This window comes from Pseudophryne corroboree, chromosome 4, assembly GCF_028390025.1.
Source record: "Pseudophryne corroboree isolate aPseCor3 chromosome 4, aPseCor3.hap2, whole genome shotgun sequence".
In the NCBI taxonomy this organism is placed as follows: Eukaryota; Metazoa; Chordata; class Amphibia; order Anura; family Myobatrachidae; genus Pseudophryne; species Pseudophryne corroboree.
In genome coordinates, this window is record NC_086447.1 from 920,709,787 (window position 1) to 920,725,699 (window position 15,913).

The 15,913-nt window shown below is 46.6% G+C and overlaps 1 protein-coding gene across 1 annotated transcript in view; it reads left to right on the forward strand.

The window, feature by feature from the left end:
* Positions 1-11,329, forward strand: part of WDR26 (WD repeat domain 26) — a 185,173-nt gene extending 173,844 nt beyond the window's left edge. Inside the window, exon 15 of the mRNA XM_063919005.1 lies at positions 6,570-11,329. Coding sequence (XP_063775075.1) covers positions 6,570-6,595 — 26 coding nt within the window. The 3' untranslated portion in view covers positions 6,596-11,329. The remainder of the gene's footprint in view (positions 1-6,569) is intronic.
* The last annotated feature ends 4,584 nt before the right edge of the window (positions 11,330-15,913 follow it).

The following is a 15,913-nucleotide window of genomic DNA, read 5'->3' on the forward strand; positions in this document are numbered from 1 at the left end:
TGGATTAACCATTAACTGGCAAGCACTAAAATTCATTTGATTTGATTTTTATTTTTTTTGTTGTATGCTACAAAAGCACAAAATGTGTAGATGCCTTGCTAAAGATTGCTTCTCACGTGTCAGGATCAGCAGTAGATCCATTATAGGAAAGATCATACAGATTGCTCATGTGAATACTGTGGTGTGTGGTAGTGTTTTTTTTTTTCCTAGCTATTTTATTTGTCAATGTTATTTGTTGCAAAGAGTAATTTATATAGAATAACGATTGGGTATAATGTGTAAATGCTTACATTGTGACTGTCGCCAGTACATGTCGCTGTTAGGCTTAGGCAGCGGTTAGGGCTGTAAAGGTGCGCACACAGAGGACGAGATTTTAAACGATTTGGCCGTTTTCGACCGATCGGATCGACAAATCGTTTAAAAAGTGACGTGTGTACGCATTATCACTAGCGACTGCCTCAGATCTTTTGTACATGCAAGAAGATCTGTGGCTGTCACAAGCTATGCTATGTTGTCAAATGAAGCATGGCCGCACGGTCTCTGCCGGCATCGGCAAGTGTGTTTCTCTAACGTCCTTGAGGATGCTGGGACTCCGGAAGGACCATGGGGAATAGACGGGCTCCGCAGGAGATAGGGCACTTTAAGAAAGCTTTGTATTCTGGGTGTGCACTGGCTCCTCCCTCTATGACCCTCCTCCAGACCTCCGTTTTACACTGTGCCCAGAGCAAGATGGGTGCACTGCAGAGAGCTCTCCAGAGTTCTCTGCCTAGAAGCATTTTTGTTTGGATTTTTTTCTTTCTACCTTTTAACTTTTTCACAGGGAGCACTGCTGGCAACAGGCTCCCTCCATCGAGGGACTGAGGAGAGAGGAGCAGGCCTTCTTGTCAAAGATAGGCTCTGCTTCCTCGGCTACTGGACACCATTAGCTCCAGAGGGGGTGAACGCAGGTTCTTACTGGGCGTCCACCCCCGGAGCCGGGCTGCCGTTCTCCTCACAGAGCTAGAAGTACAGAAGACAGAAGTCGTCAGGCGGCAGAGGCCTTCGGCTTCACTGAGGTAACGCACAGCACTGCAGCTGTGCGTCATTGCTCCCATACACCTCACATACTCCGGTCACTGTAAGGGTGCAGGGCGCAGGGGGCGGGCGCCCTGGGCGGCAATATAAACCTCTGCTTGGCAAAAAGACTATATACATGTACAGGTGGGCTCTGTACATGTATATAAAAGAGCCCCCGCCATATTTTACTAAGTTTGAGCGGGACAGAAGCCCGCCGCCGAGGGGGCGGGGCTTCTCCCTCAGCACTCACCAGCGCCATTTTCTCTCCACAGCACTGCTGAGAGGAAGCTCCCCGGACTCTCCCCTGCTTACACACGGTGAAGGGTGCTTAAAAAAAGAGGGGGGGGAGGCACATAATTGGCGGTTTACATATTATACAGCGCTGCTGGGGAAAAGCTATTTGTGTTGGTCTCCAGGGTTATTGCGCTGGGGTGTGTGCTGGCATTCTCTCTCTCTCTGTCTCTCCAAAGGGCCTTGACAGGGATACTGTCTTCAGGAAAGGGGTTCCCTGTGTGTGTGTGAAGTGTCGATACACGTGTGTCGACATGTTTGACGAGGAAGGCTCGCTTAATGTGGAGGGGGAGTGCTTGAATGTCAGGTCGGCAACGCCGACACCGGAATGGGTGGATATGCTGAATGTCTTGAATGCAAATGTCAATTTATTGCATAAAAGATTAGACAAAGTAGAAGCTAGGGATCAGTCAGGTAGCCAGTCCATGCCTGTCCCTGGGGCGCCAGGTCCTTCGGGGTCTCAGAAGCGCACCATATCCCAGATCGATGACACCGATACCGACACAGATACTGACTCTAGTGTCGACTATGAAGATGCAAAATTACAGCCAAAGGTGGCTAAGGGTATACGGTACATGATTATTGCCATTAAAGAGGTTTTGCATATTACTGAGGAACCCCCTGTCCCTGACACGAGGGTACACATGTATAAAGGGAAAAAGACTGAAGTCACTTTTCCATCCTCATTTGAATTAAGTGACTTGTGCGAAAAGGCTTGGGAATCTCCGGATAGGAGACCACAAGTTCCCAAAAGGATTCTCATGGCGTATCCTTTTCCACAAACTGATAGGATACGCTGGGAATCTTCGCCAAAAGTTGACAAGGCGCTGACACGTTTGTCCAGAAAGGTGGCACTGCCTTCTCAGGATACGGCTTCCCTCAAGGAACCTGCTGATCGCAGGCAGGAAATTATCTTAAAGCACATTTACAATCATTCCGGTACTATCGCTCGACCGGCTATGGCGTCGGCCTGGGTTTGTAGTGCGGTTGTAGCATGGGCAGATTCCTTATCTACGGAGATTGACACCTTAGATAGGGATACCATTCAAATGACCATAGAGCATATCAGAGATGCTGTCTTGTATATGAGGGATGGTCAGAGAGACATTTGTTAAGCTCCAGAATAAATGCCATGTCTATTTCTGCTTGGCGGCTCTTGTGGACCCGGCAGTGGACGGGAGATGCCGATTCAAAGCGGCATGTGGAGTCCTTGCCTAACAAAGGGGTGGAGTTGTTTGGAGACGGCCTCTCGGATCTTGTCGCTACGGCTGGTAAGTCAAATTTCTTACCTTATGTCCCCCCGCAGCATACAAAAAAGGCACCTCATTATCAAATGCAGTCCTTTCGTTCCAATAAAAACAAGAAGGTACAGGGATCGTCCTTTGTTACCAGAGGGAAAAGCAGGGGAAAAAAGCTGCACACAGCTAGTTCCCAAGAGCAGAAGTCCTCCCCTGCAAAGTTCACCGCATGACGCTGGGGCTTTCCGGGGGGAGGCAGATCTGGTGGGGGCTCGTCTTCGATTTTTCAGCCACGTCTGGGTTCACTCACAGGTGGATCCCTGGGCATTAGAGATTGTTTCCCAGGGATACAGGCTGGAATTCGAAGACTGGCCTCCTCGCCGATTTTTCAAATCGGCTCTGCCGGCTTCCCCGTCAGAGAGGGAGCTAGTGTTGGCAGCAATCCAAAAATTGTATGTTCAACAGGTGATTGTCACAGTTCCTCATCTCCAGCAAGGAGCGGGATATTACTCAACCCTGTTTGTGGTCCCGAAACCAGACGGTTCGGTCAGACCCATTTTAAACCTGAAATCCCTGAACCTGTACTTGAAGAGGTTCAAGTTCAAAATGGAATCACTCAGGGCAGTCATCGCCAGCCTGGAGGGGGGGGATTGGATGGTGTCCCTGGACATAAAGGATGCTTACCTTCATGTTCCAATATTCCCCCCGCATCAGGCGTTCCTGAGATTTGCAGTGCAGGACTGTCACTACCAATTTCAGACGTTGCCGTTTGGGCTTTCCACGGCCCCGAGAATTTTCACCAAGGTAATGGCGGAAATGATGGTGCACCTGCGCAGGCAGGGGGTCACAATTATCCCATACTTGGATGATCTCCTCATAAAGGCGAGATCTCGGGAGAAGTTGCTGGACAGCGTGTCTCTGTCCATGAAGACGTTAGATACACGGCTGGATTCTCAATATACCGAAGTCCCAGCTAATTCCTACAACGCGTCTGACCTTTTTGGGCCTGATTCTAGACACAGACCAGAAAAAGGTTTTTCTTCCAATCGAAAAAGTTCAGGAACTCATGGCCATGGTCAGGAACCTATTGAAACCAAAGAAGGTTTCAGTGCATCAGTGCACGCGGATCCTGGGGAAGATGGTGGCTTCATACGAGGCCATCCCTTTCGGCAGATTCCATGCAAGGACTTTTCAATGGGACCTCTTGGACAAGTGGTCCGGGTCTCATTTACAAATGCATCAAAGGATCACCCTGTCTCCCAGGACCAGGGTATCTCTCCTGTGGTGGCTGAACAGTGCTCACCTACTAGAGGGTCGCAGGTTCGGCATTCAGGACTGGGTCCTGGTGACCACGGACGCAAGCCTCCGAGGCTGGGGAGCAGTAACACTGGGAAGAAATTTCCAAGGTCTCTGGTCAAACCTGGAGACATGTCTCCACATCAACGTTCTGGAGTTGAGGGCCATATACAACGCCCTGCGTCAAGCGGAGAACTTGCTTCGGAGAAAACCGGTTCTGACTCAGTCAGACAATGTCACAGCATTGGCTCATATAAACCGCCAAGGCGGAACAAGGAGCAGAGTGGCCATGGCAGAAGCGACCAGAATTCTACGCTGGGCGGAAGGCCATGTAAGCGCACTGTCAGCAGTGTTCATCCCGGGGGTGGACAACTGGGAGGCGGACGTCCTCAGCAGGCACGACCTGCATCCGGGAGAGTGGGGACTTCATCAAGAAGTCTTTGCACAGATCACGGATCGGTGGGGACTGCCTCAAATAGACATGATGGCGTCCCTTCTCAACAAAAAGCTAAAGCGGTATTGCGCCAGGTCAAGGGACCCTCAGGCGGTAGCGGTAGACGCTCTGGTGACACCGTGGGTGTTCAGATCGGTCTATGTGTTTCCTCCTCTTCCTCTCATACCCAAGGTGTTGAGAATAATACGAAGAAGCAGGGTCAGAACAATCCTCATTGTTCCAGATTGGCCACGGAGGACAAGAGTTGCTCGCAGGGGATCCGTGGCCTCTTCCTCTAAGGCAGGACCTGCTGCGGCAGGGGCCCTGTCTGTTCCAAGACTTACCGCGGCTGCGTTTGACAGCATGGCGGTTGAACGCCGGATCCTAGCGGAAAAAGGAATTTCGGAGGAAGTCATTCCTACCCTGATCAAGGCTAGGAAAGACGTGACGTTAAAACATCACCGTATATGGCGGAAATATGTTTCTTGGTGTGAGGCCAGAGCTGCTCCTACGGAGGAGTTCCATTTGGTCCGTCTACTTCACTTCCTTCAAACAGGAGTGACTTGGGCCTAAAATTAGGGTCCATAAAGGTCCTGATTTCGGCCTTATCCATTTTCTTTCAAAGAAAATTAGCCTCTATTCCTGCGGTACAGACTTTTGTGAAGGGGGTGCTGCATATTCAACCTCCCTTTGTGCCTCCGGTGGCGCCTTGGGATCTTAACGTGGTGTTACATTTCCTCAAGTCACCTTGGTTTGAACCACTCAAAACTGTGGAGTTGAAATACCTCACATGGAAAGTGGTCATGTTGTTGGCGTTCGCTTCGGCAAGACGTGTTTCCGAATTGGCGGCTTTATCACATAAAAGCCCATACTTGGTTTTTCACGTGGATAGGGCAGAGTTGAGGACTCGTCCTCACTTTCTGCCAAAAGTGGTCTCATCTTTTCATGTGAACCAACCTATTGTCGTGCCTGTGGCTACACGGGACTTGGAGGATTCCGAGTCCCTGGATGTAGTCAGGGCTTTGAAGATTTATGTGACCAGAACGGCTTGGATCAGGAAGACTGATGCTTTGTTTGTTCTGTATGCGGCCAACAAGGTTGGCGCTCCTGCTTCAAAGCAGACTATTGCTCGCTGGATCTGTAACACGATTCAGCAGGCGCATTCTACGGCAGGATTGCCGTTACCGAAACGGTAAAGGCCCACTCCACTAGGAAAGTGGGCTCTTCTTGGGCGGCTGCCCGAAGAGTCTCGTCATTACAGTTGTGCCGAGCAGCTACTTGGTCAGGGTCAAACACCTTTGCAAAGTTCTATAAGTTTGATACCCTGGCTGAGGAGGACCTCCTGTTTGCTCAATCGGTGCTGCAGAGTCATCCGCACTTTCCCGCCCGTTTGGGTGCTTTGGTATAATCCCCATGGTCCTTACGGAGTCTCCAGCATCCTCTAGGACGTTAGAGAAAATAAGATTTTACTTACCGGTAAATCTATTTCTCGTAGTCCGTAGAGGATGCTGGGCGCCCATCCCAAGTGCGGACTTCTTCTGCAAGACTTGTATATAGTTATTGCTTACATAAGGGTTATGTTATAGTTTTCGGTGGTACCGTGGCTAGGTGGTTGTTGTTCATACTGTTAACTGGGTAAGTTTATCACAAGTTATACGGTGTGATTGGTGTGGCTGGTATGAATCTCGCCCTTAGATTTACAAAAATCCTTCCTCGTACTGTCCATCTCCTCTGGGCACAGTTTCCCTAACTGAGGTCTGGAGGAGGGGCATAGAGGGAGGAGCCAGTGCACACCCAGAATCCAAAGCTTTCTTAAAGTGCCCTATCTCCTGCGGAGCCCGTCTATTCCCCATGGTCCTTACGGAGTCCCAGCATCCTCTACGGACTACGAGAAATAGATTTACCGGTAAGTAAAATCTTATTTTTGCACCCCACCGGGGGCCTGATTCTAAAGAATGTCACGCTGGGTACACACAGTCTCGTATTTACCCAGCTTGACGCTGCAAAAACCCTATGTGGACGTGCACCATGACCTTACAATGCCACACCCAATTATCTTGCCTGTTCTTTTACCGGAGGGAGATGCTCGAGGACCAGGGCTGGTGAACTGCTTGTTCAGCGTGCACATACAGAATATAAAATGATGCTTTGTTTTGAAAATTAACAAATTTAATATTTGTTCTTTGTGTTTTTGTTTTTTTTCTTCTCTTCCCTGCCCTCCCACCCCTCAAATTGTCCCCATACTTCTGTTCTAGAGGAATGCAATAGCATGGACAGTTGATGGTGAATGTGCTGAAGACGACTTCTCTAACTTACAATTAGTCGTATTTTTAAATGGCTTGGGATTGGTGCAAACAAAACAAAAAAAAAAAAGAGAGAGAGAGATGGAAAGCGGGACAGACGCTTCTCATGAGAAGTTTAAAAACAAACCTACAAGTCTGGTGCCCCCACTGCAAGGGGCGATCATTTTACCACCCTGCTTCATAGTACCCAGCTCCGATGAAGCACGTCGTTAGATTGTTATTGGACACCGTGTTACCCCTTCCCCCCCCCCCCCCCCCCCCCCCCCCCCCATCGGTTGTGAAGAACTCTCTCCATCGAACTTGATATATTTTCCCTCCTGCCTTTTTGTCCGGCAGCCTACCATCCTTGTTGCTCTTCTGTGTAATGAAGTTTAAATGCTTGTTTGGAAAAAAAATAATAATTATTTAACAGTTTAGGAGGCTTGATAGATTGCTTTAGTGTGAGTATCCATCTAATAGGAAAGTATTTTTCTCCTCGTTTCATGAATTCTCTTCCGCCTTATTTAGCTTGAGATCTTTCCAGCTTGGTTCATGGATAGTAGCCTTACATTTTTATTTTTCATTTGTTTTTGTTTTTTTAACCCACGGAGAAAACAGCAGATTGGGTTCCAAAACAGTATACGATGTGAAGTCAATTGGAAAAACATCACATTTGACGATAATTTCAACGTAAAAAAAAAAAAATCTGTATAGGTTTTGTACTTTTCAAGATAAAGCATACGTGTGTTACACCCCTGTAACGGGTTAGCAGCACAATTTTTTTTTTTTTTTTTTAAATAAATTATTTATAGGACTATATTGACTTCATTTGTATAAGGTTCAAATTTAAACCAGCTATTGTATCTACCATTTAGCTGCAGAGTGGCGTCTGTCGTCTGTACGGCTCGCATTGCGCAGACCAGTACGCTGAGAGGGGGGGGGATGGCGGCAATTTTCTTCCTAGTCTCTTATTGTATTGCTGTCCTAGACGTCCATTTATTTTGCTGCGGAGAACGGAGTCTAAGTAAGGTCTCGAACAAATCTGAGGCACAAACCTCGTTGCTGGGAATGCGGGAAGTGCTGACGTTTTTGAGAACACACTATTGGGTCACCCTCTATTTCAGCCATTGTGGTGTTGGTTTTTATTTTGGCCATCGAGCACATACGTACGTTGGCAGTTGTGGCTCCCCCTGCTTCAGATAATTGCACTGCCCCTGCCTGGTCAGAGTCTATATATACTGCGAAGCCGTTTAATGTACCCACACGTGTGTTCATGGTGGTCAAACAGGGAAAAGCTAAGGTCTGCTTTGGCCAGATAGACTGCGTTCTGAATATTCGGTTTTGTTCTACAGTAGCTTGTTTGTTTACGTGGGTGGTGTTGGGAGCGGGAGCTTTGTTTTCCTCTCTCTTCCCTCCATCCACATTGTACCATATAGTATCAATACATATAATTTAACTGACTGTGGGGGAAAAATTTTGGAACCGGCGTTTTCGTTTTGCCATTACCATAATACCATTTTTCTACCCTATAAATCACATTGCGGCTGCTACCACCGTCCGTTCATGTTTACGCTCAACAAATCCCCAAATACACGGCTTTATTATACCGATCTTATAATTACGTAGTTCCGCCACCTGTACACACGGTGTAGGCAGTTCCAATACTAAGCCGTGCGGTTTGTTAGAAACCAGTGAACTCGCGGGAGGCACCTGGTGCCAGGTTTTTGCAAATCTATTGACTGAACGAATACTCTGCCAACAAAGTGGCCGCCTCCAAAAAGTATAGGTTACAGCTCTGCTGTAATGTAGCACAGATGGCTTCTTTCCGCTTGCTCCAAAAAAGATTAGCACAGAGATTTTAGGATCGGAGCACCCAACACAAGTCCAGTTTATAAAGGGAGAAAGAAAAACCATTGAAAGTGTTCTGGGCTTTTTTTCCCCCCATTTTATTTATTTACTATTTCATCATTTAACATTTTTTTTTTTTTTTTTTAAATATATAGACCCTTCGTTTTCCATTTCCGTCCAACTTTCAGCAGGATCCTTGAAGGTTGATTGAAACCTAATTTAAATTGAAACATATCGATCATATATCAATATGTAAGCTGATGATCTGTTATTAGTTCAGCTTTGCTGAATTTATTGAACGTGAGGCTGTAGGCCAAACAATGTGCTTTGATTGAGAACTTAATGGCACAGGCCAGATATTGCTGCATATTGTCCAGTAAGTTGTTTTCTTTTTTGTACCCTTGCATAACGTCATTTGTAAAACTGGAAAAAAGAATCCAGTACCAGACCAGCATATAGAATACAGAAGCCAATAATGCATTTCTTTGGATACATTTAGCACAAATGACCTTTTTAGACTGTTGGGGGGGTTTATCTACTACATTAGGAATACTGATTATATGATATATTTTTTTTTTTCTAACCAATGTCCTTATATAGTCTTCTGTTGTGGAGGTGAAGTACGTACCTGAACGCTCTTTGGATGGTCTGTCAAGAGTGACACGTGGTTTGTACTGAACATCATATACAATCTATGCAATACAACAGGCAGCTTTACGTACCTCCCTGTCCTCATCCTCCAGCCAGAGACAATATCCAAACCATAAGGTTTGCATAGCAAGATGAGGCCGCTGGTGTAAAGATCCATGTAACGTGTTTGCTTTTTTTTGGCGGGGGGAGGGGGGGGGTATAAAGACTTAGCCTTAAATGTTAAACTATTAGATTTGTAAAGTTATTTTATGTTTTCTGTTGTCACCCATCATTATAAACTATCAGATTGTGGAAAATATTGGCGTCTTCTCTCAGCCCTTTGCTGTGGTTTAGAAGTTCTTTTTTTAGTGGATTCGTATTTAAACAATCCAGAACTTTTTAAAAAGTTCAACTAATAGCTTCACCCAGTGGTAAGTGTAAAGTGCGCCTGTTCTGTTGAGTTTGTAGGCCTATGAGTCAGCCAGCCTCGCAGTTACAATTTGGAATTCGCCTTTAAATAACTGGCGATTTTTGAGCTTAGTATATAATAATGCATCTTTTTGCTCTTAATTACCAATTGTTGAAAAAGGCTTATATTTTAGACTTGTCTAAATATTAATGACTTGCCCTGAAACTGGTAATATCTGCAGGCTATACTCCATTACACCATTCCTTATTGGTGGTACTCGCGTGTTTGATGCAGGCACACAATTGGGGATCTGTAACGGAGTCTGAGTTTGCAGAGGACCGGGATTTTGGCCGAGGTTGCCTGTATTTTTAAAGCGGCAATCGTTTACAAGTTGGTTTTGCCTCCTTAAATGATTGTCTTTAAAAATGCAGGGAATCCCGGACCTACGTAATCTCTGACCCTATTACATTTCCCCAATTTATGTCTGGGGCAGGTCTTTGCCTTTAAACGTGTTACAGTGAGTAGCTTAAGCAGGCCACTTGGGCAGCAGCTGGCGTCATCTGATGGGAGCATTGGAACTGTACAGTAAAATAAATCCATTTTATAGTGGACATGGGAACAACCGGTCTATTAGGGTCCACAATATGGTGGTGGTCCTAAAATACACCCACACGTTAATGGCCATTGAAATCCGGTAATCCTTTTATTTTTGTTTTTACACATTAACCTTTTCGGACAGGAAAAAGGCATTATAGTTTGAGACTTAATTTGCACTGATTTATAAATAGTCTATCTTGGAGTAATGGACACAATGTTGTGTTGCTAGCCTTCATTTATATAGCCCAGTCTCTACAGTCACTTTGGGTACAAAGCTGCCATTGTAACTTGCCAAACTTGCCCTGTTCTTTATATCCCAAGTAATGTGGATTCGCTGACCTGCCAGTCAGTAACACTACTGTGCAATAACAAAAAAAATTAAAGAAGCAATCATGGAACCACAACTACTCCTGGCGCATTTAATGCCACGTTTCATGTGTCCACGGTGGCTCCACTATATTTTTATATGCCTCTATTTACATACATCCATCTTTTTATCTCAGTGTTTATTTTATTTTTAATTTTTTTTTTTTTTTTTTTTTTTTTGTTCTCTCCCTCTGGGTCAGGATAAATATTCTGAATTTCATATGTTTAGTATTGAGGTCAGATGCAGAAAAATTGCATCTTCAAAATAATAAAAAAAATATATAAAAAATAAATAAATAAAAAAAGGAAAAAAATGACAGAAGGTTTTAGGGAAGGTTAGAAAGACCATAAAGCATTTGAGAGAACCAAGCTGTAGGGATCAATAATACCTTTTTAATTGATCTCAAGATTTTAAAATTGTCAAAGATTTGTATGGAGTTGTGGTGGATCTAGTTAACACTTAGAGCTTTTTGGTATGTAATGACTATTTGCTATGGACTGATATTAAATGTTTAAAAAAAAATTGCGTTATTACATTTTTTTGGGACTTTATGTTCTCTTGAACTATATTACGCAGTTTCTTTGTATTATTATCACATTAAAATATAACTGAGTCTCCAATATTTATTTTCACTGTTTTATTAATTATTTAGGGAACACCCTTTTATCCTTGTTTAATAAATATGTAGTATATATTTACTTTTTTTTTTTTTTTTTTTTTTTAACCCCAACCCCCATCCCAGGTTCACATACCTATTTTATTTTAAGAAGTTTTTTTAATTATTTTTTTCTTCCATGTTAGTGCACTGCACTCAGCAAAAATCATTTGTATTCCCTTTCTTTCAAGTCAATAAACAGAATGAATAACTGGATTGAAACTGTCTTTACATTGTTTTCGTGTTTTTGTTTTTTTGTATTTTAAACCATTTTATTTTTTTTCTACTTTGAGTAACCTAATAGTTGTTTTAGTTATGAAGACACTGCTTTTATAGAATATATAACCCCCTCTTTAAAATGTAAACACGTGGCACATTTTCCGCTATATTAAACAGACATATCGACGCTTGACACCATGCACTGTAAATTACTAAATGTGTTTAAATATATTTTACATGTTATAATTTAGGGCTCCATGTACAGTTGTAGAGTTGCACATTTAAAATGTATTTTTCTCCGGCAGGGTCCACAGGTTATCCACATAACAATGGGATATGATGAAGTGACAGCAGATTTGCACCAGTCGGTCAAAGCTTTCCGGCTTCCCAGCATGCAACAGGCCCGTCCATATATCCCCGCCTCCTGGCTCGGGCAACTATGTTTTTTGTTTGGTACGGCAGGAGCTGGACCATGGTCAGAGGGCTGCTGGTTTTTAGCAGCCTTAAGCTTTCTTATTCTTTTTTTAGTCTTACTACTTTTTCTGAGCAATCTTTCTAAACAGCGTCTTACACGTACCTTAGAAAGAGTCGCTCCAACAACTCTCCACCGAGTTGCGACAATGCTTACCCACGAGTACAGTGCAGTTTTGGCGGGCATCTGTGTCTGCTATACTAGCAGGTCCAGTAGACGTTACCAAGCTGTGGCTGGAGCACGGGGAGAAGGTAAGGCATCGGTTCCGCTTAGAAGGGGAATACGGACACAGCCGCACTGTTTTGGGAGGAGACTACCAAACAACTGCCACCTCGGGTACACTAGCGCTAGGCCTTAGGGATCATAGGCTCCAGGAATAGTATGAGGCCATGATTCCTAGGGTTGATGTCAGCAGTGGGGAGTTAGACGCTCTCCTGGTCGCCCCTCCCCCCGTTTCATGACCAGTGGCCTCCGAGTCTCCCGCCATGAACTGTTTCCCGCTTCCGTCTCAGACGCTGTGCACGAAGGGGACCCAGTCGCAGCATAGGCTGCTGTGTGACTGGTCAGTCTGTGTTCACTATAGGTTCATGGAGCGGCAGTGTACACTAGTAGCGTCTGGATCCACTCGGCGTTCGCAAACGTATTGATCGGTCCCGGAAGCGAGGTGAGTCTCCCTGTATCCCACTCGGAGTACGGGTAATACAGCACTAAGTCTCTACCTTTTTGAGTATGATTAGTTAGATAAGTGCCTATTGCATATGAGTCTGTATACATTTACTGTTTCTCTAACGTCCTAGTGGATTCTGGGGACTCCGTAAGGACCATGGGGAATAGACGGGCTCCGCAGGAGACATGGGCACTTTAAGAAAGAATTTAGATTCTGGTGTGCTCTGGCTCCTCCCTCTATGTCCCTCCTCCAGACCTCAGTTTGAATCTGTGCCCGGACGAGCTGGGTGCTGTTTAGTGAGCTCTCCTGAGCTTGCTATAAGAAAGTATTTTGTTAGGTTTTTTTATTTTCAGGGAGATCTGCTGGCAACAGACTCCCTGCAGCGTGGGGCTGAGGGGAGAGAAGCACCCCTACTCTCTGAAGCTAGGTCCTGCTTCTTAGGCTAATGGACACCATTAGCTCCAGAGGGATCGTACACAGGATCTCACCCTCGTCGTCCGATCCCGGAGCCGCGCCGCCGTCCTCCTCGCAGAGCCGGAAGACAGAAGCCGGGTAAAAAAGCAAGAAGACTTCGAAATCGGCGGCAGAAGACTCCAGTCTTCACTGAGGTAGCGCACAGCACTGCAGCTGTGCGCCATTGCTCCCACACTACACCCACATACTCCGGTCACTGTAGGGTGCAGGGCGCAGGGGGGGGCGCCTTGGGCAGCAATTTGCATATATACAGTTGGGCACTGTATATATGTATGAGCCCCCGCCAAAAATTGTACATGAAAGCGGGACAGAAGCCCGCCGTCGAGGGGGCGGGGCTTCTTCCTCAGCACTCACCAGCGCCATGTTTTTTTTCTCCACAGCACCGCTGAGAGGAAGCTCCCCAGCCGCTCCCCAGTCTCCCTGCAGTTACACGGTAGAAGAGGGTAAAAAGAGAGGGGGGCACATATTTAGGCGCAAAAATCAATATAAACAGCAGCTACTGGGTTAACATTAAGTAACTGTGTTATTCCTGGGTCATATAGCGCTGGGGTGTGTGCTGGCATACTCTCTCTCTGTCTCTCCAAAGGGCCTTATGGGGGAATTGTCTTCAGATGAGCATTCCCTGAGTGTGTGGTGTGTCGGTACGTGTGTGTCGACATGCCTGAGGTAAAAGGCTCCACTAAGGAGGAGATGGAGCAAATATGTGTGAGAGAGGGTGTCACCGTCGACAACGCCGACACCTGTTTGGATATGTGTAATTAAGTGCTAAGGTGAATTTATTGCACAAAAGATTAGAGAACAGACAGGGAATCTACCCATGTCTGTCCCTATGTCACAGAGACCTTCAGAGTCTCTCAATTATCACTATCCAAAATAATAGACACTGATATCGACACGGAGTCCGACTCCAGTGTCGACTACGCTAGTGCTAAGTTACAGCCAAAATGGCAGGAAAGTATTCAATATATGATTATTGTAATAAAAGATGATTTGCATATCACTGATGACTCATCTGTCCCTGACACGAGGGTACACATGTTTAAGGGGAAGAAAGCTGAGGTAAATTTCCCTCCTCATGAAGAAAAAGAGCGGGAATCTCCAGACAAGAGACTGCAGTTTCCCACAAAGAATTCTCAGGGAGTATTCTTTCCCTACCAGTGATCGCGCTGAGCAAAAAAAAAAAGTGGGTCCCAGGGACCCCATACTTTTAAAAATTGGGGTCCTACCTGTCCTTTTCTGGGTCCAATCGGAATGAATATTCTTATTAATTATTCAAATATAAAAACAAGGACTTGATGTGGACACTACTAAAGTGTTGGAAAGGGGTGACTATGTTGCTGGGCTGTGTAGTATACATGACACTTGCACCAAAGCTGTAACTAGACATTTTGGTGCCCCCCAACAACAAACATAGAATAGACGGTGTGCGCCGAAGGCGCGGTGCAAAAATTTAGGGGTGTAACTTTGTGGAGGAGGGGGTGTGGCCACATAATAGTACCAATTCGCAGTACATCACTCACACTGCGCCAGGTAGAGCACTTATACACAGTGATCGTGGATGTCAGCAAGGGAAGGGGGTGCCCACAGTCATCGCGTATGTCAGTGGGGGTGCCAAAGGGAGGAGTGACAACGACTGACGTAGTCAGAGCCACATTAAGGCTAGTGGGGGGGTTCCAGGCAACAAAGGTGTGGGGGCCCCCACCAATAAAACTGACTCTGCACACTTGCTATCATTAGAGAGGGAGAGGGCGAGCGATTAAGACAGTGTCAGAGAGAGAAAGACAGAGGTACAAGCGAGTGAGGGAGAGAGATAAAGGGCGTCAGAGAGGGAGAGAGACTGATATAGAGAAGGGGGAGCAAGAGAGAGAGAGTCAGGAAGACAGAAATAGGGAGGGGGTGCGAGCAGGAGAGAGTCAGGGAGGTAGACAGAGCGAGAGGGGGAAACAAGCGAGGAAAAGGGGATGTCAGGGAGGGAGAGAGAAAACCTGGAAGACAGAGGAAGGGGGGGGGGGGGGACCAAGCGAGAGACAGAGGGTGTCAGTGAGGTAGAGAGAGAGTCAGGAAGATAGAGAGGGGAGAGAGTGAGAGTCAGGAAGACGGGGAGGGGATCCAAGTGGGGGAGGAGGGGGACAGAGAGTGTCAGTGAGGGAAGAGATGAATAAAGCTGGATAAACAATACCTGTTGGGCTACAGCAACAGTAGGTCACTGATATGTGTAAGGCACTTCATGATGTTAGGCTCCGCCCCCTTCCCCATGCACCCGCGAATCGCGGCATTATATCCACGAGGGGGTGGGGCTTACTGTAGAGACGGAGGCAGTCTCCATCTCCGAGACAAAGTCCCTCCTGTGCTGCTGGGACTCAGCCGGCCAGGGTACAGGGGGGCCGGACCGGGGTCAGTCCGTCTGAGCCCAGTGTGACACATGTAGGGGACTGCTCACTTCTAATAACCCCTCACCCCCGAAGCACATACACAGCAACCAGCTCACACCTTTCCCCCTGCACCGCGCGCACACACAGTCACCGGCACTCATCACCCCCCCATCCCCGCGGCACATACCCAGCAACCAGCTCTCACCTGATCCTCCGCACACACAGTCACCGGCAGTCATCACCCCCCCCATCCCCGCGGCACATACCCAGCAACCAGCTCTCACCTGATCCTCCGCACACACAGTCACCGGCACTCTTCACCCCCCCATCCCCGCGGCACACCCAGCAACCAGCTCTCACCTCATCCTCCGCACACACAGTCAGTCACCGGCACTCATCACCCCCCCATACCCGCGGCACATACACAGCAACCACATACAGTCACCGGCGCTCACACACGCACCTGCTAGCCGCTGGATCCCCTTGAAATACGGCCATAGCAGAGACGCACAGTCTTCGTGACACTGTTCCAGGGAGCCGCGCCATAATGTCGGGACCCTGTGAAGGCAGTACGTGGCGTGCAGTACACAACCAGGAGAGGAGCGGT